The sequence below is a fragment of the Cynocephalus volans genome, chromosome X (genome assembly GCF_027409185.1).
Source record: "Cynocephalus volans isolate mCynVol1 chromosome X, mCynVol1.pri, whole genome shotgun sequence".
In the NCBI taxonomy this organism is placed as follows: domain Eukaryota; kingdom Metazoa; phylum Chordata; class Mammalia; order Dermoptera; family Cynocephalidae; genus Cynocephalus; species Cynocephalus volans.
In genome coordinates, this window is record NC_084478.1 from 18,784,817 (window position 1) to 18,810,779 (window position 25,963).

Here is a 25,963-nt window from a genome sequence, read left to right on the forward strand (position 1 = left end):
CCATTTCTAGCAGTTAGAAATGATTTTATCTACAAGTATAGTCATGTGTCACTTAAGGACTGGACACGTTCTGAGAATTGTTAGGCAATTTCATCATTGTGTAAACATCACAGAGTGTACTTATATGAACTTGGTGGTATAACCTACTACATACCTAGACTATATGGTATAGCCTATTGCTTTGACCACTGTCCTATGAGGAGACTTCAGAAAGTTCATGGAAAAATGAAATTAAAAGATAAAAATAAATACTTTATTTCTCAACATAAGCTCCATCAAGTTCAAGACACATTTATAAGCGATGATATTAGCTCTTTAGCCCATCCCTAGAAACCTGAGGGTCCTGGGAATTTAACCACTTCAATGTAGTCTTTTTCATATTACTAAGTGAAGAAAAATGGGTGCCCTTTAAAGATTTTTTAAGATTAGGAAACAAAAAAGTCAAAAGAAGCCAAATCAGGACTGCGAGGTGGATGCCTAATGACTTCCCATCAAAGTTGCCTTCGTTTGATGAGAGGAATGAGCAGGAGCATTGTTGTGGTAAAGGACTCTCTGGTGAAGCTTCCCCAAGCATATTTTTCTGCTAAAGCTTTGGCTAGCATTCTCCAAACACTCTCATAATAATAAGCAGATGTTATCATTCTTTGGCCCTCCAGAAAGTCAACAAGCAAAATTCCTTGAGCAATGCCCCAAACTGTTGCTATGACCTTTGCTCTTGACCAGCCTGCTTTTGCTTTGACTAGACCACTTTTATCTCTTGGTAGCCATTGCTTTGATTGTGCTTTGTCTTCAGGATTGCATTCATAAAGCCATGTGTCATCTCCTATTACAATTCGTGAAAGAAATGCTTCAGGATCTTGATCACACTTATTTAAAATTTCCACTGAAAGCTCTGTTCTTGTCTGCTGCTGATCTGAACGCAACAGTTTTGGCACACATAGAGTGGAAAGTTTTCTCAACTCTAATTTTTCAGTCAGAATTGCGTAAGCTGAAGCAGTTGAGATGTTTATAGTGGCGGCTATTGGTTTTGCCATTAATCGTCAGTCCTCGTCAATGAGGGCACAAACAAGATTAATTTTTCCTCACAAATTGTTGTGGATGATCTGCCACTGCAGGCTGCATCTTCAAAACTGTCTCGTCCCTTCTTAAAATGAGTTATTTATTTGTAAATTGATTTCTTTGGGGTATTGTCCCCATAAACATTTTTTAAAGCATCAACTATTTCACCGTTCTTCTACCCAAGCTTCACCATAAATTTCATGTTTGTTCTTCAATTTTAGCAGAATTCATGTTGCTTTGATAGGGGGTCTTTATGAACTGATGTCTTATCCTTCTTAGTGCTTCAAACTAGATTTCATTCAAACATTTTATAACAAGTTAGTATGAGTTTATTTTGATGCAAAAAAATTTTGTGATCTATAGTTTTTGTTTTCGTTTTTTTTCACTCGTGTGGCAGCTGGCCAGCACAGGGATCAAACCGTGGACCTTGGTGTTATCAGCACCACGCTCTAACCAACTGAGCTAACCGGCCAGCCCAACTTTTTCATAATATGCATTTCCCATGAACTTTCTGGAGACCCCTTGATCTGTCATTGACCAAAACATCATTATGTGGCACATGCCTGTTATAGAAACCTTGATTTCCATTACAAGGATTTTTTTTTTTTCTAAAGTAATCAGCAGTCCAGAGAAAGGATGGGGTTTAGGTTTAATTCAGGGGCACAGCAATAAAAATCTTGCAGCTGCTGTCAAATTCATCCAAAGGCTTAATTTCCTTGTGATTGTAACTCTCAACTTTTTAAATTAGGGCCACAAGCTTCCAGCAGGCCATATAGAGAGTCTCTTCCTCACTAAAGAACCAAGTCCTTCCCCACAGTCCAATTAGGCCCAATTTAAGTCTTGTGCCCATTCCAGACCAGTGATAGCTGCCAGGGAAAGGTCTTACACTAACTGGCTTAGATTAGTCAGGACCAACCTCTGGAAATGGGGATAATGTCCCCCCTCTCCCAATCACATGAATTGTGGGAAAGGAAGTTTCCTGAACAAAGTGAGGGTTTTGGTATGAAAAAAGGAGGAAACAGATGTGGAGGAGGCAATCAAGTGCACCAGACTTCTCTCTCACTCCTGACTGACGTGGTATCTAGTGCTAAAAGTTTTGACTGATTACTAATGGTATGCTTTAGCAGCCCTAACACTACTTATACTTTGGAGTAAGTAGCTGCTGCTGTGGGGAAATGGATAATTAAAGATGAAGTTAAGGCTCCTAAAGAAACTGCCTAGCTGAACCCCAAGCCATGATGTTGACCCACAGTTATACACACAGGCACTTCTGTCCAGCATAGCTGCTCACGAGTGTAGCTCAGCAAAAACCCGAACAGTGAGAGCATGGTAGGTGTCTGATTTACTGCCCTTATAAAAGTACAGTACCTGGATAGTACCCACCACCCTCCTGAATAAAAGGGCAAGACAGGATTACTGAAATAAGGTCCTAGAAAGTGACTAGACCAATAACATTGCAAGGATACTTGTAACAGCAGGATTTTATATAATAGGGCTATTTTCTTGAGGCAGTAAGTATTCAAGTAACAGATATAGAAAACCCAAAGATGGAAAACAGAACAAACCCTTGAAGAATTCATTCTATTTATGTGTCAGCATTCTTTCCACTGTGACATGCGAACTTCAGCAGTAAAAGCTTAAGGTTCTTCAGATAGAGTTACCCAAGAAAGAGCTTTCACTCCTAGATTCTTATAATGGAAAGTAATGTTTTTGCAGTTTAGAGGACAAGGAAGAGAAAGGATTCTTCTCAGTATCTGGTATTGTCCAAGTTTTAGGCAAAAAACAAAAAAGCAAAAAACAAAAAATGAACACAGAAAAACAGGTGGAGATGTAAGGTAATTAGATCTTTTCCTTTCTCAAACTAGGAGAAAATTTAGTAGTCAATTCTGTATGGTATAAAGATGTTAGGACAATAAAAGATTCATGTGTATATTACTTAGAATTCTTAAAGGGTCCGCTGTTTATGAAATAACTTGCAACAAGTGTACAGGACCAAGGTGTTTTCATGCATTCCCTTAATTTGGTTTAACCTTTTTTTTTAATGCTGAGGACAATACTAATAACTACACTTCATGGATTGCTGTGAAGGATTAAACTCTTCACGTGTAGATATGCATATGAATATGTGTACGTTTCAAGCTTACTATCTGGCACAGAGTTAATGAATATTACAATTCTTGCCCCTTACCTAATCCTGCTCACTGAACTGAAGTGTCACGTCTAGGCTGGCTTGCACATATTCCTTAGTTAAGGGGTCAGGGGCCAACACACAGTTATTTGTCTGAAAACTGTGGCGTGCTCTGTTCCAAAACCAAATTTGTTTTCAACTCAGCAGTGTGGATTTGGGAGGACTGTTTTTGAGGGGAGTCTCAGATTTGTGACGAGGACAGTAGTCAGTGGAATATGCTTGCAGATGAAGACAGACAGAATCATGAAAGTGACAAGGGTGTCATTTCCTCAAACTTTGGCTTTTCTAGTTTATACTAGGCAGAAAAAATATACTGAAGTACAAAACTCACTTGCAAAGGAGTGATTTGGCATAAATAGATTAATACCTTTTGATTGCCTTTATAAATAAAAAATAAATAATGTACTAGCTTTTAGTATCCTAACTTCCTTACAGATAAACTATTACAATTAAATCCTGCTTTATTTTTTGACAGCCTCCATTTTAAATTTAGTTCCTATATTTTATACTCGGTTGTTTTTTTCAGAACATGTCACGGGCAATTTCAAAAGATAGCACATGACACAGTTTCCAGATTTCCACAATTAATCCTGAATTTACTCCATTTCCATTTGCAGAGTCTGAAATATTTTCCATTGACATCTACAGCTCTATTTCAATTTGCAATGGATTGCTAGAAAAAGAGGTAGCATATTATTTGGATAACCATAAAAAACAAGACAAGAAACTAATAATCTATATTCTCTAAAAATCATTTACATTACCAGATCATTAGGAATGAGCACTTCTAAGGTGGGGGGCGGGGGAAATTAGCACTTCATAACTGCAAGCATAAGATGGCACATCTATAATCATCTTTATTTCTTTCAACAGAGATGGAGACTTCCATCTCACTTGAGGGTTTTACAGCAAAAAGGATCAGGAACATTTCTTTCGGTTCATATCTTTTGTGTCATTTTCCCTCTCCTGACACACTCTTATTAGTTCAGAATTCTTATTTTTCAAAAAAAAAGACCAAGTTGAATTTTTATCCCTTTGATATATCTCTCACTGGATCCCTTATAAATCATCTCTTAACTAAAGAAAATTTTCACTTATTTATAAATTTCTCAGTTCCTAAGGAGCACCATATTCTTTACGTTATTTTAGTTAGAATTTCATATTTTGCTTTGCCTAGAGTTGGAATTTCAGATGGCTTAAAATCATTTTCAATGTTTTTTTAAAGTGGCCTATGAGGTATACTTAGCCTTTTAAAAGAGATATATGCTTTTTGGAAAAGAGCCCTAAAATTTTAACATTCCTATAGATTTACACAATTGCAGAGCAGCTTTCTAATAAAATTTAAACTAACAAGGGTTTCAAAAATTTTCATTTTAAGGGTCTCATCCAAACATTCTGCTACTTAAATTTCTGTAGGAGCTTGATATTTACAGAAACTTTTGAATCCTCACAATCTTGATTAATTTACCTATTTTAAGTTGATTTTTACATGCTAAGTTTTACTATACAGAATACAAGAAAAAAGCATTACATTTTTTAAAGACTTAAACCAAAATATTGTTATACCATTTCTGTCTTCACTGAAGTGGTAACTCTAAGTCAGGATTTTTCAACCTCCGCATTACTTACACTATAAACTGGACAATTCTTTGTTGAGAGGCTGTCCTGCACATAGTAGGATGTTTATTAGCAGCATCTCTGGCCTTCTCTACTCACTAGATACCCATAGCACCCCAGCCTCACCTCTTCCCATCCACACAACTTCTGAAAATCAAAAAATGTCTCCAGGCATAGCCAAATACTGCTTGGGATGAGGTTAAGGGAGAAGCAGAGGGAGGCAAAATGGCCCCAGTTGAGAACTGTTACTCTATAAAGCATACTATTTTGTACATCATCAAAACTAAAGATTTCAACTACAATACACCTCAATCTTTATTTTTACAAAGGAGGCATATAATAGAAACAAAACTTTATGGCAGTGAAAATATATTTTAATATATGATCAAACTGAAATTGTAATTATAAACTGGTCAGTTTCTGTGCAGCAAGGTCAGATTTCAACTGAACCTCAGCTAATTTCAAAGTCATTTCTCTGTAAAGGGCACCACTCTCTTTTAGGTTCATTCCCAATGTTTTCTTCTTTTCTCTTTCAAGTTCTTTTCTGTACAGACGGATTTTTTCCTGTCTGTCTGATAAATCAGCCACATCACCACTACTCTTTCCTTTGCTTGCTTCACATGTCTGCATGAAACTGCTTTCAACCTTGACTGAGGCAGAAGAAAGAGAATCAAGGGTAAACAGTTCCTTCTCCAAAGTTGATGCTAAATAATCAATTAGGTAATCCTCATTTCCTAATTTTAGATTTTTGAAGAAACAGTTTATAGGGAGAATGCTGATGAGATTATGAAGGCACTGAAACAGAACTGTTTGATTCCTGGAAAAAAACCAAATACATAAATGTTACAAAAATCAGGACAGCACAAAGCAGTTGTGTACAACATACTGTAGCAATCAATTAATATTCATTTATAAACACTGTAATGATGAATGGAACATATAATCATGTGATCACTGATAAAAGTCAGACCGTATCAAATATACGTATTCTATACCAAGTCAGTTAATATTAATCCGGTTGCTTCCTAACTTTTTTTTTTTTTTTGGCTGAGTAATAAGATCAGTGTAATATTTCTTAAAATTTCACTGTGGAAGAGGTAACGGGAAATCCTAAAATAATTAGTAGGTCCTAAAAAAAGCCAAACACAAACATAAAATTAAAACAGAGATCTTCAGTTTCTAAATGAGGTCACATCTGTCCATTTGTGCTATACCAGGCCATGGATTTGACATGCCCCATGATAGCACAGAACTTTATGTGGGGATCACCGTTAGACCAAGCATTCACCACACTCACACACACCAGCTTCTCTGGACCAATTCCAATTTGATACACATTACCTGGAATAGACTACTAAAATCCCTTCAAATGGTGTTTTTTGTTTCCAGTTGAAGAGTGTCCCATAGAAACTTCCTGGTCTTTTACAAAAGCACATTTCTGGAAATTCTTTGATTACTTCACATTTCATGTGTTCTAAGAGCCATGTCTTCACTGAATTCAAGGTATAGCCAGGTGATGTAATTCGAAAACAAGATTTGTGTGATGCTGCAAGAAGTGAACAAAGGCCTTCCATGTGTTCTACAAGAAAAACACATCACAAGTTCTATCATTAAACTCTGCCCATTATCACATAAACAGAGTTCTTAAAATTTTCTGATTCAGTTAAGTATATGATTAAAAAGTACCAACAAAGATTACCTATAGGTTTCTTCTCTGGGAATGTCAGTAGGTATTTCCCACTTGAAAGATCACGTATACTTAAAAAAAATCTGCCACACAGAATATAACGATCTTCAGTATTGTTTTCCTTCTCCCTAATTTGTAACAGCACAATGCAACAAAATTTACTGAATGCTAAAAGTGGTGAAAGAGATGTTACAGCAGTAATTATCTGTGCATATTCTTTCTTAGATGGTTGTGCACAAACAAAGCTTTCCTCTTCCTTACTGTCAAGGGTCAACTTGATCCTTTTTGCCTCTGATCCTATTTCACACAGCATCAAGTGTGGTGCTGGGACAGAATTCTTACTCAACTTAATCACTCTATTTTGACACTTAGTAAGCTGAAAGCTGGGCCTATGGGCTTGATCCATTAACAGTGATAAAGTCACATCATTCAGGGACCTGTAAAAAATCCAGAGTTTAGTTTAGTTTAAAAGCTCATTCTTTAAAATCAAATAGATGATTAAATGCCACACAAACGACAACAGATTTTTTTATTCTCTCCCTTCCTAGGAAACATCATTTAAATATATAAAATATATCAGAGTTAAGAGTAAAAGCCAAACACATTTTAAAAGTCCTAGAATAGCACTCCTCTTAAAACAGGCAAGCAAAAACACTATAAATTATGCTAGACTTTAGAAAAATATTTTTAAGATAGAGGAGTGGTAAAAAAACACCTGAATTTTACTTTTGAGGTAGGTTCTCCTCCCTACCCCCTTTTTAAACAAACAAACAAAAACCACTACTCATTTATTAAATAGTTTATTTTGGCAATAATTTAGAATGCAAATATGTCAAAACTAAAAATTGCCTTTTATACTCCCTTAAATGACTCATATAAAAATCTGCTTTTTAATGCAGAATATTGTTTATCCCTCAGCAATACTTTCTAGATTTATATTTCTAACAATTTACTAGTATGATACAAGTTTATTTTAGTATGTTACCACATTGCCAAAGTTAACTAAATAAAACAGATGAGGATGATGAAAGAGAGGACTTTAACACACAGGAATTTCATTGTATATATAGTGGGTTTTACTAAGGATTAAAAAGAACTTAAAAAAAAAATCTTAATTTGTAATAGCCATATGGTTGGTATTATTATTCTGTGAATATTGCATATATATTATGGAATGAATCAAATGAGTAATTATGTCGGTACAAATGAGAATTGGGATTTTCAGCAAGGCAGAAAAGAGATACAGATGCAAGATTGGTGGTGATAAGTAAAAACCTTGAAGTCCGTAGTCTGAAGTAGAAGTTTCAGCATGGACTTACACTATATTTTCTCTCTAAAAAGACCAAAAAACCACAACCAACCAACAAAAAAACATATCTCCTATCTGTGCCCATTAAAAGGCCTAGAAACAACAAACCATTCAGGAACACTGAAGGTCTAACTAAATAATTGATGATGAGAAGTTTTTCTTTATAGAAGTATTCTAGCTAATAAATAAAGAAGCAATAATAGAATTACAATACCACCATTTTGAAAACCCTAATGAAACAATGGGACTTGGCAATGATCATCAGTAGCTGCTAATATCACGAAATGAAAATGATTATACTTTATAAATATATGCCTCCTGATGGAAGAAAGCAACACTATTAAATATCCTGTTAACAAAAATTCAAACATTAATCTGCTCCAGCCTCTAGGTCTAACTACCAATTTAGAGGAAACACAGGAGACAGAGAAACATGTTAAGCAATAACACAGGATGAAATCAGCAAAATCAAGGCTAGAGAACTTCACAGGGCAAACTGCCTGGTTTCTTCAAAACATACATTGCAAGAAAAAAAAAGACACGAAGATTACAAGGGACTTAGAGATATCAGTCAAGTCCGATTTATAGACCTTATTAAGGCTCACGATTTCAAAAAAATATTTTAAAATTGAGACAAATGGGAAATGTAAACATTTACTGGGGGAATTACTGTTAATTTTGAGGGGGATGGTTATACATTTTTTTAAAGTTCTTATTTCTTAGATACTTACACTGGAATAGTAATAGACAAAATAATATGATGCTTTCGAGTGCTTCAAAATAATCCGGGGAATGGGGGTGAGGAGTACATGGAGGCATAGACAAAACAAAATTAGCAATGAGTTGATAATTACTGGAGCTCGATGATGGTAAAATAGGATTTGCCATACTATATTCTCTGTGTGTTTGAAATTATCTACATATAAGAAAAATTTTTAAAGTAATTCCATTTAGTATATTAAGAAAATAAAAGATCAAAAACATAAGCGACAATAAAAAGTGACTAGGCAGATCTGAAAAAGAACACACAGAACTCAAGATAAATGCAAATAATAAATACTAGAAACTCCATGACTGGATAATATAGCTGAATAGAGAGAACTGAAGATAAAATTAGTGAACAGAATACAGATCAGAAGAAATTATCTAAGATTCAGCACAGGGAGGTGAATAGAAAATATGAAAGAGAGGTTAAGAGACATAGAGAACAGAATGAGAAGGTCTAACAAAGGACTAACTGGAGTTCCATAAGGAGATAGATACTAGAGAAAATGGGAAGCATCAATATTTGAAGAGATAATAATTAAGAATATTTTGAATTGCTGATAAAAAAAATTCAATTCTCAGAGCCACGAAGCTCAACAACCTAAAAGAGAATAAAAAAAGAAATCTGCATCTGATCATGTCATGGTGAAATAGTTGTAAAAAGAATAAGAGAATAAGCCCAAAGAAAGTAGAAGAAAATAAGAAAGGATCTGAAATGAATAAAAAGGAGACATATGATTGAAGGTCAACAAAAAAATTAATTATTTGAAAAGACTAATAAAATGAATGAATCTCTGGCAAGATTAATCAAGAAAAAACAGAGACCCAAATAAGATTTGGAATAAAAAGAGACTGACAAAGAATTACTGACAACACAGTTGGTAAATACCTAAGAAGATCTTAAGAACAACTTATGCTAATAAATGTGATCACACAGGTAAAATGGATAAATTAATAGAAAAACATAAGCAAAATGTATTTAAGAATAAATAAAAATCAGAATAATCCAATAATTATTAAAGAAATTGAATAAGTAGTTAAAAATTGCTTCACAAAGAAAATGTCAGGTTTCTACTTCTTTCTAAGTAAGTACAACCAAATATCACAGAATGGATAATTCCAAATTTGCACAAACTACTCCAGAGAAAAGGAAATAAAGGAAATACTACTCAACTCATTTATAAACTAGTACAGCCTTGATACCAAAACCAGGCAAGTACTGTTCAGGAAAATTTCAAGCCAATTTCACTCATGAACATAGATGCAAATATTCTTGACCAAGCATTAGCAAACCAAATCCAGCAATGTACTAAAATGATATAATGAACTTGGCTTCAACTCAGGAATGCAGGACTGGTTTTATAATAAAAAATTGATTCCTATAACTCGCCATAATAAAGAAAAGAAAAACTCATATGACCAATCAGCCAAAAACAACTTAGAAATTACACTGAAACAAAAGAATAAACCTGTATCTCAAATTCAGTAGGTAAGTAGTCTGGATTCCTTACTGTGTTAAGCTGCTCAAATATACTGCCATCGTCTCTCCAACTATTACAAGGCACTAGTTGGTTTCTCTCTGCTTGCATATTGACGGTTCAAATGTAGTTACTGCAATGCCTATATTTAGCCTTTTTTAGCTAAAAAGCTCTTTGCTAGTCTCCAGACAGCACAGATATTACTTCCCTATCCATGATTTCAACAGCCCAAAAGAGAAAATTCTCTATTATCAGAGGGAGATGCTTTGTTATCTAACTAAATTTTCACCTGTCCACTTTAATCAATACTCTCTAAATGTTACTAACACTTCTAAATGTTCTGATTAGAAAATTCTGTGCATTAATTAAATCTCCACCCTGAGACTACAACATCTTGATTTCATAAACCTCATTCTCTTCATATTATTAATTCAATACATTTGCATAAAAGAGAAACTTCTACAGCTATGCTGGTCAAGAGAGTAGACACTAGACACTTGTTGGTATACAACACTAGAAATGTGGCTACTCTGAACTGTGATGTGTTATGCATGTAAAATACACACCAAATTTTAAAAACAGTATGAAAAAATAAATGTAAAATATCTCATTAATAATTTTTTGTACTGATTGCATATTGAAATGATAACTGGGTTAAATAAAACATAGTATAATTAATTTCACCTGCTACAATTTACATTTTTTAATATGGCTACTAGAACATTTAAAATTGTACGATGTGGCTTACATTGATTTCCATTGGACGGCACCATTCTACAGCATCGAGATAGTGTTACCATGTTAGAATTTACTTACAGTTTCAAAGAGGACGTGATTTTCACTCCAACAACCAAGCTATCATCCATTACATGATACCATATCTTCTCTACTAGCTGTTCTGAATCTTTAAAATTGTCTGATAAATTATCATCAAAGGTATGGACAGAATTTTCTTCTTCACCACAAAAAGGAACAAGATGTCCCTTAGAGAAAAATATGTTTAAAAACCTGATTACAAAAATCTACAAAATATAGCAAAACTAAAAAAAAAAAGTAAACCAGCTTTTGGCCGGGTCTTATGGCCTAACCATTTAAAAATAAATTATAATAGATTATAGATTACACGCAATTTACTAAAATAAAATTTATAAAACATATATAATTAACTATCTACTCCAATCAAGAAGCATGGCATGACTGGAAACAAGATGGGGCATCCAGCATAGAGCAAGCAGGAACATAAACCCGGAGTCCATTTTGAAAAATAATCTGACAACACATACCCCAGGCATACTGAAAACAATCCAATCGGTATTTTATCAGTGACTTGCACTAAGCCTTTAACTGTAAACTTCTGTATGAATAAAACTGATTAAACTATCTTTGGACTGCTTACAGATTACTGCTAAAATTTTATTCTTAAAGTCCAGACCACACTCACTCATTTCCACACACATACTGATTTATAATAGTAGTAGGAGTAGCAGTAATGATGATAATAATATACATCTATTGAATGCTTACTTTATGCCAGGCACTATTCTAAATGCCATTCATGTAACAATTTATTTAATCCTCACAATAATCCTAGTACCCTAGGACAGTAGTATTATTATCTACATTTTATAGATAAAGAAGATAAGTAACTTGCCCAAGGTCACACAGCTAGCAAGTAGCAGAGCTGGGATTTGAACTGAAACAGACTGGTTCCAGAGCACATGCTCTACCTTAACCATTACTCTATACTGCCTATGTGGTAATTACTAAAAACAGAATGGGCACTTACACAAACAATAGTACCCCTTTATCTGTGGTTTTGCTTACCACATTTTCAGTTACCTGTGGTCAATTGCAGTCTGAAAATATTAAATGGAAAACCCCAGAAATAAACAGTTCATGTTTCAAGTCGCATGCTGTTCTGAGTAGTGTGATGAAATCTCAGGCCTTCCAGCTCTGTCCCACCCGGGACGTGAATCATCCATATCCATGCCGTATTTGTTACCCACCCATTGGTCATTTAGTAGACATCACAGTTCCGTCAGATCGACTGCAATGATATCACAGTGCTTGCATTCAAGCCACTCTTATTTAACTTAATAATGACCCCAGAAGCACAAGAGTAATGATGCTGGCAATTTGCATATGCCAAAGAAAAGCCATAAAGTGCTTCCTTTAAGTGAAAAGGTGATCTTGTCATTCCTCGGCTAGGGGTTGGTACTATCTGCGGTTTCAGCCATCCACTGGAGGTCTTGGAATGTATGCCCCCCGGATAAAGGGGGCAGGTGTCTACTGTAGTGGACTAAACATGTTCCTAGGAATTTGATGCTTCTGCCAGTAGCTGTGAGATCTTGAGGCAGGTTATTCATCTGAAACCTGAGGAAATTTTTACTATCTGCCAGGCTTACTTTTAAAATTAACAATGTAAAGGGCCAAAAAATGGGGCCTCACACATACTGGTTCCAATACATGAATTTCTAAACATTCCTTTCCCTCTCTAATACTGGCAAAATCGTTAAGGTGAGGTAGGAAAAGGAAATGGGGAAACTTAATTTTAACAATGACTTTCATGAGGTTTCCCAGGAAATTAAGACAGTAATGCAGAAATGCAACATGATGTGCTTTTGTTGTGTTTTTTACATTAACAGGATTGTATTTTGGACCAAAACCCTCATATTGCTAAGACTGAAATACAGACACAAGGCATAGACCATGACAAGAATGGTCAACCTAGAAGGAAGTCAGAGCTAGGAACCAAAGTGACCTGAGGGAATAAAATGCAACATAAGTTTCTCTATGTTCAGCTTTTCTTATGTGTAATTTTGCTATGCTGTGTCTTTCTCTGTATGGAATAAATGTGCACAAATACTATTTTCACGAAGTCTGAATAGTTTTTGCTAACTTTCTATGTCACTGTACAGCATAAGTAACTATAAGGTACCGGAAGAGGTTCTTATGATGGTCAGCCACAAGGAAAAAGAGAATAAATTATAAAAGGCAGATAGAGGGGCTAAAAAAACATAGCAATTTAGGAACATTTACTAGAAGAATGAACATCCTTAGAAATGAACAATGCAACAGAGTAAACGAACAATTATTAAAGTAATGTTGAAATTATGTCATCACCAATACAAGGTTAAATAATGCTCAGTATATTCTATTCAAGAAGTCAGGAAATATAAAATTCACTTAGAAGTAATTTCTATCCAAACCATACAAAAGAAAAGTTTAATAGTTAAACCTTTTTCAAACAAAAGGACTTGTTCCCTAAGATTCCTGATAGCTGAGGTTTTAATATCCTACGGAATTTTATGCAAACTGGTAAAATATTAGTTCCTTAAGCAAATATTTTTCAATGTCATAAAAGTCCACCACTATAATCCCTGCCACTTTTCTTCTTGATCCACTGAGCAGCATTTTCTAATATGTTCCAATATTCCAATTTAAGTAACTCTTCAATAGCCCACAGATTTTCAATTCACAAAATGATAAAATGGTCACACGATTAATTTTACCTCTTCTGCACTCGATGTACTATCATCTTTCCCTTGAATCAGGTTTATTAAAGCTTTGCAAGATTTTGAAATAATTTTTTCCTTAAGCAAGAGATGCTGCTGTAATTCCCGAATAGAGGCCAAACCGACCTGTAAAGTAGAAAGAAAAATAGTTGCCAGAGGCATAATTTCAAATGAAACTGGACATGCCATTAATTCAGGAAGTACTTTCTCCAAATATGCTTATTGATTCATTTTTCTACAGAAAAGCAGAGACTACTTCTCGGAGCAAAACTGTTTTATTTATAGATTTTAAGTCTCTAATTATCAAAAAAAAATGTGACTTTTTTCTTTCAAAGAAAAATACAGCAAATAACTGCAATATAGTTTATATATCAAATTGAGAGAATGCCAATGCATCAGCATCCAATTAAGTAACTAGGAGTCAAAATGAATTAAAAATTGAGGCCCACAAATACTTTCCCCACACACAAAAAATCTTTTTCTTGTTGCTGAAATAATTTCAGCTTCAAAAACAAAGCATCCACATAAGCAAAGACATCATGAATAGAAATGATCACTTTTAATTTGATACTGTTTGAAATCTTCTGTTCATATAACCTTTATAGCAAAATTTTAAAAACACAAAATGGCCCCCAAATTGTCATAAGTTTATTTTTGTGCTAATAAACAGTGCTAGGGTTGACTCTACTGGAAAAAAAAACAAAACTGAAAATAATAATAATTTGGCTCTGAACTGGGCATAGAGCAATCCATTCTTTTTATTATACCAGATAATAGATTTCAGCACTAAGGATGAAACACTCATGAAATATATTTTGCTACTGAAAATTTAAAGAGTAGTGTCATTGAACCGACAGAAGTTGTTTCATTTCAGATGAGTATCTGAGGCTGTTTATTAATTGGGCTTTTAAGAAAACATGTTTTTCTAGATTTAAAAAACAAAATGCATCCCTTTTTTGGATTCCTGTCTGTTAAACTAAACTTTAAGGCAGGTAAATTCTTTTTATCAATGAATACAAGTTGGAGGGTGAAGACTAAATTATTTCCATACCTTACCTCACTGCACAAAGTATGTAAAGTGTCTAGCTAATGTTTTAAAACTTATGTTGATGTAGTTCTATGGGCTCCACATCATTCACACTCCATCACTCATTCACTCAGTAATTCATGACTTGCGGGGAGGGAGATGTACTCATCAGAAGTATACGGCCACATCTGAGCTGCTGGAAGGGTAGGGAGTGGAAGAAAGGACTACGTGCACAGATAGAAAATGCACCCTTGGAAATCATCAGTGTTCTCTCTTCCCTCCTCTCCTCAATATGCCCTCCCCTACTCCAGGATGAAATAGTGAATCACTAGACTAGTTAATCTATGCTGTGAAATTTTGTTCTAAAACTACAAAAATAAAGTTAGACATGGTAAGAAATTCAAACAGTATAAAAGTACACCTCACCTTCTCTTCCTAGATAATCAATCCCATTCACACAGCCAATAGATTGTTTACCTTTCCAGAATTTTTCCACATTCGTGTTAAGGAATGCTTTCTTTCTCTTCCCCACAAATAAAAGACCTACCCCCAAATACATGAGCATATTGTATTGCATGACACTGAACCTTGCTTTTTTGTGCTTTGTTGTGATCTCTACCATACATGCAGAAGAGTGTACAATAAAAAAAAAATAGTTTACAGACTAATAATGAAGTTAATGCCCATGTGACTACACCCATATCAATAAGTAGCACTCCAGGAACTGCCCGTGGGCTGTGGGCCCTCTGAAATCATAAACTTCCCTTTCTCCCCTGGAGGAAACACTACCCTGGCCTTTTAAGATAACTTGTTTGTCTTCATAATTTTACCAACATTGTATGAATTCCTAAGGAATATTTTTAGTTTTTTGTGTCATTTTGTTTCTGAACCTTTTACAAATAAAAACATTCAGTATGTGCTAGGTTTTAGAGTCACCCATGTTGTCACTAGAAGCTATAGTTTGTTCCTTTCATTGACCTGCAGTATTCCATCATATGACTACCACAATTTACTTCTCCATTCTTCCATTGATGGGCATTTTTTGGGTTAAGCCCAGCTGTGGAGTATTACAAATAGTGCTGCTCTGAAAACTCCTGTACATGTACATCCTCTAAGGTCCTGGTTTTCCCATATTTCCTGTCACATTGATTGAAAAACAAATTTCATGGGAGAAAGAACAGTGAAATGGACTCTAGTTCTAGCCCTGCAAGTCACTTAACCTTTCTGGCTCTCCATTTGTTTCCTCAGGTGTAAAATGGGGAGAAGGTAGACTTAATTTGTAAAAGGCCTTCTAATACTTAGAACTTTATTATCCACATTGAGAGCTACTGTTAGCAAGTGGATGCTTGAAACAAAATGGACACTCAACTATCTCTTATCCCTCCACCTTCAATTGTCCCTGCCTTCCCTCTATGTTGTTTAAAACCTTTCACATTTTCCTTCTTTGTCTCTGTGCTACCTTCTGAATAATATATATATAATATATTCTGGTTCACTAGTTTGCTCTGCATCTCTTCCACCTCTTTGAGTTAACTACAAAAGTAATCTGTTTTTTATTTCAATGTGTTTTTATTTGACAGAAATGATTTTTGGTTATTTTCTGTGAATAATTACTCATGATGTCTTGTTTCTTTATGTGCTTAGTTATTGTGTGGGCAGCTCATTTTCTTTGAAAAATTACTTGTGGGATTTATAGGAGGCCTAGGATAAATGTGTATTTCCAGAGATGATTTTATGTTCATTTCTGCGCCTGGGGCATCACTGCTTTATTTCAATACCCATGCTTCCAGAGCAAAAGTAGCATCAGTGTTCTGCTTACCTCTCTGGATTCCTGCCTTGAAAGTTTGGCTTGATAACTTATTCTTAAATTGTCAGCTTTTTGAAGCTTTTAAAAAGATTTTTAAAAAATATTTCATCTATCATTTTGGTTGTTTTTAATCAGGAAAGTTGGTCCTGCTTCATTAATTAAACCTTCATAAAGTCATGCTTTCATAAATTAAACTATTTTGGTATCTTTCTAAATTAGTATAAAGATATACCTTATTCTTTTTGACAGCTCCATAGTATTCCATAATTCAGGTATATCATAATTTATTTACGATGTTCCTATTGATGGATATTTAGATTTTGACCAGTATTGTTGTTTATAAACACTACACATTCTTGTAAAATCACCTTCATTCTTAGAATGGATTACTAGAAGTGAAACTGTGGGAGTAAAAAAGACATGTGAAATTCATATTTAAGTAGCTACAACAAGTTTCCCTCTAAGAAAGTTGAGACACTTTAGATTCCCAATAATAATGTGTAAGAATGAACATTTATATTAAGGATATTAATCCTTTTTCACGTGTTACAATTTCTTTTTCCACAATGTCTTTTTATTTTTCTACTGTTCACATTCATATCTAATATGTATTCAATAAGCATTTATTCATTTGAATAAATGAATTCACTTTAATAACTGAAATAGTTGCAAAATAATTTTTAAAGGGCTTGCAAAATAATTTTTAAAGGGCCTGCAAAGTATAAATATATATTATCTGGCCTTTCCAGAAAAAGTTTTTCAACCGCAGGGACAGAGGAAAAAGTTAAATGACACCACAAGGAAACAGTCAGACAAATCCGAAAGGAGGGGCAACTAGCTTGGCCCCCTCATTACTGTCATTTAAAACATGGGGAGAGGGGACATTATTCTAGATTAAAAGACCAAGTAGAGATATTATAATCAAATGCAAGAGCAAACTTTGATTAGATTCTGAAAACAGCAGCCATAAAAAATGTTTTTGTGACAACTGAATCATTTGAATATGGACTAGATAGTAAACAAAATTAAGAAATCATTATTAATTTTCTAATTGTAATAATGGCATTGTGGTTACACAGGAGAACGTATTTTTAGGAGATTCCTGTTGAAATACATAGGAGTGAAGTTATTATAACACTTATAACTTTCAAATGGCTCTGCAAAAATGTACACACACACACACACACACAAACACAAACAGATAAGACAAATATGATTTTAAAAAGTAACAATAGTTGAATCTTCATGGAGACCTCAGAGATAATCCCCGCATTCTTGGAACTTTTTTCTATATATCTGAAAATTTTTGTAAACAAAAAAGTCAGGTTACAAAAGGATACGCATCTTATAATCGCATTTCCACATAAATTTGCATATGTTCATAAAAAAATTTGCAAGAATATACATGCCAAAATGTTATAACTGGTTATTTCTCAGTTGTGAAATCACAGGTAATCATTAGTTTCTTTTTAATATTTCTTTGCATAGTCTCAGTATTTTACAGGAACTGTGAATTACTTTGGTACATTTAGAAAAAAACCGAAAACTCTTTTTAGGGAGCTTTTTAGGGAAAACTTAAGGGTAAACTGTTCATGTTTGGAACATGTTATGATTTATCATATTCACCACCCTTATAAAAAAGATACTGTGGTATAGTGATGCTATAGAAAGAATGTTTTCAGAAGCGAGCCTCTTATATTTTCTCTCATGAGGCTTATTAAATCTATGTAATCTTACTACAAAAGAGTATGCTTTTTAGATGATACATTTATAAGTAATGCCCTAATAGTTTTTATAGAGGTGCCAAAAAGGTAAAGATCCTTTGAAATACCATTTTTTTCCCCAAACACTGAGTTGCTTATACTTTAAGGGCCTTTCTTTCAATGTTCTTTACTTCATTTAGAATAGCACTAATCAAAAAGCAAAAAAGCAAAAAACACAGACACTAACTTTCAATCTTCTTTCCAGAGGTGAAACCACCAAGTAATAATGCTGTCTGTCTTCAAAGAAATCATCTTCATTGCAATCCAACAGTTCACTCTAATAAATACAAAACAAAAAACAAAAAACAAAAAACAACCAAATAACGCTAAAGCTGAAATTTGGAAATAAATTGAAAATTCATAAGATTAACAAAATACAATTAAAATTTATCCAGTCTAAGGGCCCCATGTTACACACAATAAAAGACAATTTTATATATATTTTCCCATTATCTATATATTTATATATATATTTTCCCATTATCTTCTGATAACTACAAAAAAATTACTATAATTACTACTATTACCACCTAACATTTGTATACTGCTTTACAAAGTATCAGCTTATTAGCATTTTATAAAATCCTAAAATCCCATAACTAAAGAAAATAAGAATTATCCTCATTTTACAAATGAAAAAAAACTGAGGCTTGGAGATATTTTGTACAGATCTGAAACTTCAGGGGTATAATTTCCCTTATGCCCAAAATCTCAAGCTATTTTGAGCTGTTACTTCTTTTAACAAAGCAGTTTCACTTCATTCTATTCCTTAATTAATCCAATCCTATAATGTTTATTGGTATAAAATGTGATTTGCAGAAGCAATAGTAAAATTAACTTATAGTATTACTGTCACTTGAGTAACCACCAGATATACTATATTCCAAATTTATATCAAAAACATAGTCAATTTGCATGACATTAGTTGAAAGGACATTCAATGTATATATTTAAAAAATTCAATCCATGTATTTCTAAAGTTCAAAAATTAACTTTAAGTATAAAATCACAAATATTTAAATGGTGGGTCAAAAGCTTTTAAGCACTTAACTTTTCTAAAATGGTTCTTAAAGTATATGTATAATAATAGAACTTACTGAATAGTTCATGTTGCCAAGGTCTGTTATTTTAAATGAAGTCAGGCAATCTGAGTTCAAGGAGTCCTTAAAAAGTAGCAGTACTTGTTCAGTTCCAGTTCCAATGAAGTCATCTATCAGTACTGAGCTAAGTTTTTCCCATTTAGCAGCAACCTGAAATGGAGCATTAAAGGAAGAATAAAGTAAGGAAAAGAAATCAGATGTGAAAAACACTAATAAGTCCTTTTGTTTCCTTTACACATAATTTGTTATCCTCAGTCTTACAAATGAGTAATAAAAATGGTAGTGTAAAAACTAAAATAAAGATACTGGGGTTTCAAAAAACATAAGGAGTTATAACAACTTTATAGATAGCAAGGTACTTAGATTTAATATTTTATTAATGTTTGTCCAGGGAGTGACATGTTCCTGATTTCTACATTAAACTTTTATATAATCTATTTATAAATTATAACACTTTTCAAGACTAAATCTTTTAGAAATTCTAACATTTATCACGAGTAAAACTCTAGTGAAGATTCTTTAGCACGGCTAATTTAAGGTTGACCCTCATTCCCATAAGCCTTAGTGGGTATGTATTTATGATCAAACCAATTACCCAAGGAATTCAGTTGCATTAGGTAACCTAAGGTACTAGTAGACACTTTGAGAGCTCCCAAAGCAGAATAATGTATAACAGAGTCAAGGTGAACTTAATACCTTAAACTCTGTTTGTAGTGGGAAGGAACATAGTGATGTCAGGGGCACAAAAGGTGAGGAACCCTAATAGTGGGACACTTAGAACTGTCCTAGCCTAATGAAATGATTTTGTCAGTTTATATCAGAACATGAGATCCCAAGTTTAAAATAGAAGACAACTTCTTAAAGGCCCATAAAGCTGAAAGGCTCCAGATTGGTCCCCTGGAAAACTAACAGGCGGATCAGATCTCCCTTCTCCCTGAGGCAGAAAAGCTAAAACTCCCATTCAGAATCCCACAAGTGTAAATAAATCATCTAGATGATACAGGAGGGTGACTTGTATTAGCGAAATTTATGCAAGAATTTAAGGAAGGCTCTTCAATCTACATAACCAAATATCAATCTTGTCCCTATGAGGCTAATTTCTAAAGCTGTGATTCTTTACTTGTGCAGGGAGGCAGCTTATTTGTAAACCCATATCCTTCCTTCCTCCCACCTTCCCATGATTATCATGGAATATAACGAACTGTGGGGAGAGAGTAGTAAATAAGAATGTGCTTGGGAGGCAAACGCCACAGAGCTGTGCATGCATGCATGTACACTAAAATGTGCAATCTATAGCTTTAGAACAGTGCTATCCAATAGAAATGAAGGTGAGCCACAAATGCAAGACATACATATAATTTTTAATTTTCTAGTAGCAGTGAAAAGAAAAAGTGAAATTAATTTTAATATATTTAACCTAGTATATCCAAAATACTATGATTTCAATTCAATATAATTAAAAAAAAGATATTTTGCTCTTATTTTTCACTAAGTCTTTAAAATCTGGTGTGTATTTGCCATTTATAACACATTTTAATTCAGACTAGCCATATTTCAAATGTTGAATAACCACATATGGCTAGTGGCTACTGTATTAGACAGCACAGCTCTAGAACATATTAACCTCTATCGACAACACACCAATTTCTTTGCTTCAGGTATACTTGACAATGACCTGTTTTGAAATGCCAGCTGTACAGATTCTTGTCGAAACTTGCAGAGGCAATTTCTACTCAAGACAGAAAGCCTAAGAGAAAAGTTGATCATGTATTCCTCTAGACTCAGCTGTTTCAAGTCCTATCACTGGATTAAACATTATACTTGGAGCTTTTATGAACAACTGATCTGGGAACACATTAAACTTGATTTTCATTATTTATACTTGTATTTTACCTATCTTTGTAAGCTGCCTTCATTCCTTCTTGGAATGAGGTAGTAAAAGGGTGAATAGATGGATCCATAGCCAATGTAAATTAAGACTGCTTCTGCTGCTTTCCGTTTTAGGGCAAAACTGCTATCGAAGACCCATTTTTTTAAATAAGGTATTAATTTTATTATCCAAAACCTCTTACACAATACCACAAACAGTAAATTCCTCTCAGAACTCAATGTTAGAAAAAAATTATCCCTTATAGTGTGTTCCATTCAATTGTAAAACCTGCTATATTTACATTTTTTTTGTCTTAGCTGCTAAACTGAGTCTAATTGCTCAAATGCAATTACTTCCCTTAACCTAGGTTTCCTGACATGATTATCTCCCCTCCCCACTTTACTTCTAGATACTTAGCCTCACTCTTATTTTTACAATAATATAATATTTTCCTTAAGCTATATACCCACCCTTTTTTTAAAGGAGGTGAATATACTTGTAAATGTAACACCAAGATAGAGGCAGGAGCTGCAAAATGCCCAGAGTGGCAAGGTTAGAGGCTATTTAGAAACATTTTCTTGTAGATATCAGGGTGTGACTCCAGAGCTTTCAAAACAGGGCATTTGAGAGCAGCTTAGAAGTACAGAATCCCTGAAGAGGTAGCTTACAGGGGGGTAAAAAATCAGTAGGGATTTAGGTAAGTAATTTGTAGAAAGGATAGTGGTCCATTGTAGAGAAAACTCTAGATCACACTTCAAGTCAAGGAGGCAGCAGTTACAAATCCTCCTATAGGGACTGATGCAGTCTCCTGCTTTGAGTAACATGTTAATGGCAGAGCTTTACAGTGTCCAAATGGGACACACTTCAAGGAAGTGAGGACTATATTCCACTGAATTAATGAAGTGCGAGGAAAATCGAGGAAAATGTTTTTCCTTATCCAAGTGAATAGAGGACCTTGAATAGGTGCAAGTAACTGATGACAGCCCTGGCCCTTGTCTAACATAAAAATAGCTACTGCTTACTGAGCTCCTCCTATACACCAAGCACTGTGCATATCATTTGATTTAATTGTCCCCTCTCAGAGGCCAGGTATAGTGACCACGCTAGTTGTCGGGCTCTTTTACCTGCCGGTAATCCTGACTGGGCCAATGGTTGAGCTAGGGCAGAGGAGTCTGGAACACACGCACACGCACACGCACACGCACACGCACACGCACACGCACAGTGTTTACCAAACGACCCTGAACTGGCTCGAGGTAAGGGGAGCCTGACCAAATTGTTCCATTTTCCCAACAGTCCCAATTTAATAAAGGAGGAAAATGAGTTCACAAGAATTAAACACATTCCTTAAGGCAACAGCAGTAAACTGCTCAGTTGGGATTCAAACCCAGGTGAAGTGTTTTCTTTCCATTACACTGATCCCCATAAGGATTATAGGGTGTATCAGATGTTTTTTTTCCCCCTCTACCATTTCTCCAAAGGAAAATAGACTAGAAAAAGACAAAATGTTACTTTTCAAATACCTCCCAAATATACAACATGCTTTTTAAAGACTGTTTTCAAAGTAAAACAGGATAGCTCTCAAATTATTTTTCTTTTGAGAATTTAAGTATTCTTAAGAGAATACGTATTATAGAGGTTGAATATGTATTACAGAAATTAAACATAATCCCTATTAACATAAAGGTAATTTATAAGGCAAAGCCTGATAAAACACAATTCCAACTTGATATTTCCACACACAAACACACAATGTAACAATTCATATACAAAAAAAGTATATCAATATTCCATACCAAGGTGATAATACGATGATAAAAATTTTAGTTGAGCTTCCAATTAAATGGACAGGGTACACAAAATAAAGCAGTAGAACTTAAAAAGTTATATAATGTACTATAAAATACTTCTAAAATACTTTTGGAAGAGACATTTCTGACTAGTAATGATGATTTGTCTTGATTTATGAATACTTCGAATCACAAAACTGAATGAGCTGATACACATCTTAAGCCGAGAGGATGTAATGTTACCCAAAAAATCAGGGTCAGAAAAATATTATTGGTGGAAACACCCCGTTACACACCTCCAATTTCCTATTCATTTTCTGTGCCTTTTTACCTGTTATTGAACACTCGATACCAGTGAGTATTTTAAGGCAATTTCCAAACTTTACATTAAAAGAGAAGACTATAATACGTGAATATTTGCTCAAAGGTCAGCTCTGAGTTTCAAAACTCAGCTGACCCCTGAAAAACATGAGTCTGAATTGCATGGATCCACTTACACATGGATTTTTTTCTATAAATATATGTACAGTACATATAGTATTGTAAACATATTTTCTCCTTATGATTTTCTTAACATTTTCTTTTCTGTAGCTTAATTGTAAAAATACAGCATAGAATATATACAACATACAAAATATGTGTTAATGAACTGTTTGTTATCGGTAAGGCTTCTGGTCAACAGCAGTCTATTAGTAAAGTTTTGGGGCAGTCAAAAGTTACGCAGATTTCCCACTAAGGGGGAGGGCCATGCCCCTAACCCCAGTGTTGTTCAAGGGTCCACTGTATAACATAATAAAAATCTCTAAGCAACAGTTTTTAGAAAAAGTAACACCACTTGTCTCTGAAGAACAATTATTTGTCTCTAAAGGGATAATAATACATTTCAAGGAATTTATGTTTCATTTTCAGAAATAGAGGGAGACAAAAATTTAAATAGATAATTACCAACGTTTAAAAAGTTGAACTAATTTGAATTTTCTAGTAAGGGTTATGAAGTCAAATCACTAATAATATTACTATAAGTAAAAATATATATTATAACAATAATAAAAATTAGAAATAGTTATAAGACAAACATATAATTATAGTTATATATTGATTTATATATTTCCAAACAACTTAAAGTCTTTATGACTCAAAATGGCAAGGCAAAAAAAAACTACTGTCAGGTAGTACTCAGGTAACCTTAAGAAAAAAAGAATGACGTAATATATATGATTTTAATTGTAGCACTAAAAATTGACTTAGATAATAAGACTCCATGATCAACTCTATAAAGCATAGAAATGCTTAAAAAGTCTAAGACCACCAACTAAATTATCATGAGAATAAATAGTGTACCTGAAAGTTCTTTTTCCAAACAGCACAAACATCATTGGACCTAAAGGATATGATGAAAAAGAGGTTTCCTCCACCTGAATCCATAAGTTGAACTGCACAAGGATCTTCAAATGGAAGCTGGCACACTCTTTGAGGAGTCCCATTTTGGAATGAAATCAGCTGATTCTTTTGAGTAAGGACAACCAGAGACATCCTTAACTGGTTGTTGACAATCTTAGTTGCACAGACATGCACACAAGTTACCAGACTGCTATAAACAGGAGGGATGATGTATGTATCACTTAATACTTCTTGACATTCAAGAGAGTATACACAAAATTTGGTATTCTGAATTGCATAATCTGATTTTGAATACTTTCGGGTGCATCCTTTTTCAGATAGATAATATTCCCTTAGTCCCAATAAAACCATACCTAGATTTTCAATCTCCCCTACCCAATGAACAGAAGAAAAATCAAATGACACACTAATAACTTTGCCAGTTTCAGAAGAGATACGGAAGAATGTTTTGAGATGTCGCCACATAAGTGAAGGGCCATTAAGGACCCTTATGTTGTCCTTCAACTCATGGCCTAGTTTAAAACTCAAACGCTTTTCAAATTTATTGGTACTATGAAGAAACAATAGAATATATTTGAAAACGTTATTTTTATTGCTTTGTATCATAATGCAAGGGAGGTTAATTCCAGTTCTGAAATCTGACACACAGTTGCAACACATAATTTTTAAGTTTAAGTTTTCTTCCTTTATGTGGAAGAATCCAGTGGACTTCTGAACAAATGCTCTTGTTCCTCTGTCAAATACCATTCTTCTGACATGTAATATGGGTGTTTTCGCAGGCCCTTTATCTGCCAAATTTTCTTTAGACAACTGAAAAACAAGGACTTCCCCATTGTAACACAAGAGCCTTTCTTGTTCGTTAGATGACATTGCTTGTTTGCTAGTCATTCCACTGTATCAAGTCTTTGTGTTGATCCAGTTTTCAAATGCAAATTCTTTCCAGTTGATGCTTTAAACCTAGAGAAAATGAGAAAAGAAATGAGAAAAACTGCCATGAAGTAGGCAGAATTGAAAAGAAAACATGTTTCTCTGTTAAGAGAACTATCACATAGGTAAGTATAAATTTTACTAAGTAAACGTTTTTAAGCTTTTCATACTATTTTGACAATGTCACACTTACTGGAAAAAAACATATCCCAAATACTATTTCCGTATATGGCTTAAAAAACATAGCTTGCTAAGAATGAAAACAACTACATCAAAAAAGATAAATGAATGTGTTAACAGGATGTATTTAAGAGTTAGATGCTCTATTAAAAGTGAATTCAGATATTCTTTCTGGCTCTGGGAATTCCTTGAGGGTTCTAGTCTCTCTGTTTCAAAGCCACCAACTGTAATCTGGTTTCCAACTCTCTGCCTTAGCCATTTTAAAATGACAATTCAGTTAGTCAATGGTTTATTGTCTTAGAGCTCAGTCTCTCCCCAAATATGGTGATTCTTGAATTAGACTGCTCTCACTGCCCAGGCAATTGGTCTCCTACTTCCCAGAGACAGAAGGTCGTACAGGCTCCATAACAAAAATGAAACCCCAGAAATAAAAATAGGAGATGGTATAACAAGGCTTAAAAAAAAACCTCCATAGGAGTA

General features: G+C 34.2%; 1 protein-coding gene across 1 annotated transcript; it reads right to left on the reverse strand.

Annotated features, from left to right (window-relative positions):
* Positions 1 to 5,266: 5,266 nt before the first annotated feature.
* On the reverse strand, positions 5,267 to 25,264 carry FANCB (FA complementation group B). Its single transcript, XM_063084372.1, has 8 exons — positions 24,317 to 25,264; positions 19,313 to 19,465; positions 18,403 to 18,492; positions 13,616 to 13,744; positions 10,920 to 11,086; positions 6,564 to 6,988; positions 6,206 to 6,443; positions 5,267 to 5,681 (listed from the first exon to the last, which is right to left on the reverse strand). The coding sequence occupies exons 1-8, from the start codon at positions 25,262 to 25,264 to the stop codon at positions 5,267 to 5,269; spliced, it is 2,565 nt and encodes an 854-aa protein (XP_062940442.1).
* Positions 25,265 to 25,963: the final 699 nt, after the last annotated feature.

Excerpts from the sequence above, each read along its gene's own strand:
- FANCB (XM_063084372.1), bottom strand. The coding sequence starts at position 25,264 with ATGACTAGCAAACAAGCAATGTCATCTAACGAACAAGAAAGGCTCTTG. Across the intron at positions 11,087-13,615 it reads GTACATCGAGTGCAGAAGAG|GGACATCTTGTTCCTTTTTG; the intron begins GTAAAATTAATC and ends TTTTTCTCTAAG. Across the intron at positions 6,444-6,563 it reads CCCAGAGAAGAAACCTATAG|AACACATGGAAGGCCTTTGT; the intron begins GTAATCTTTGTT and ends TTTTTCTTGTAG.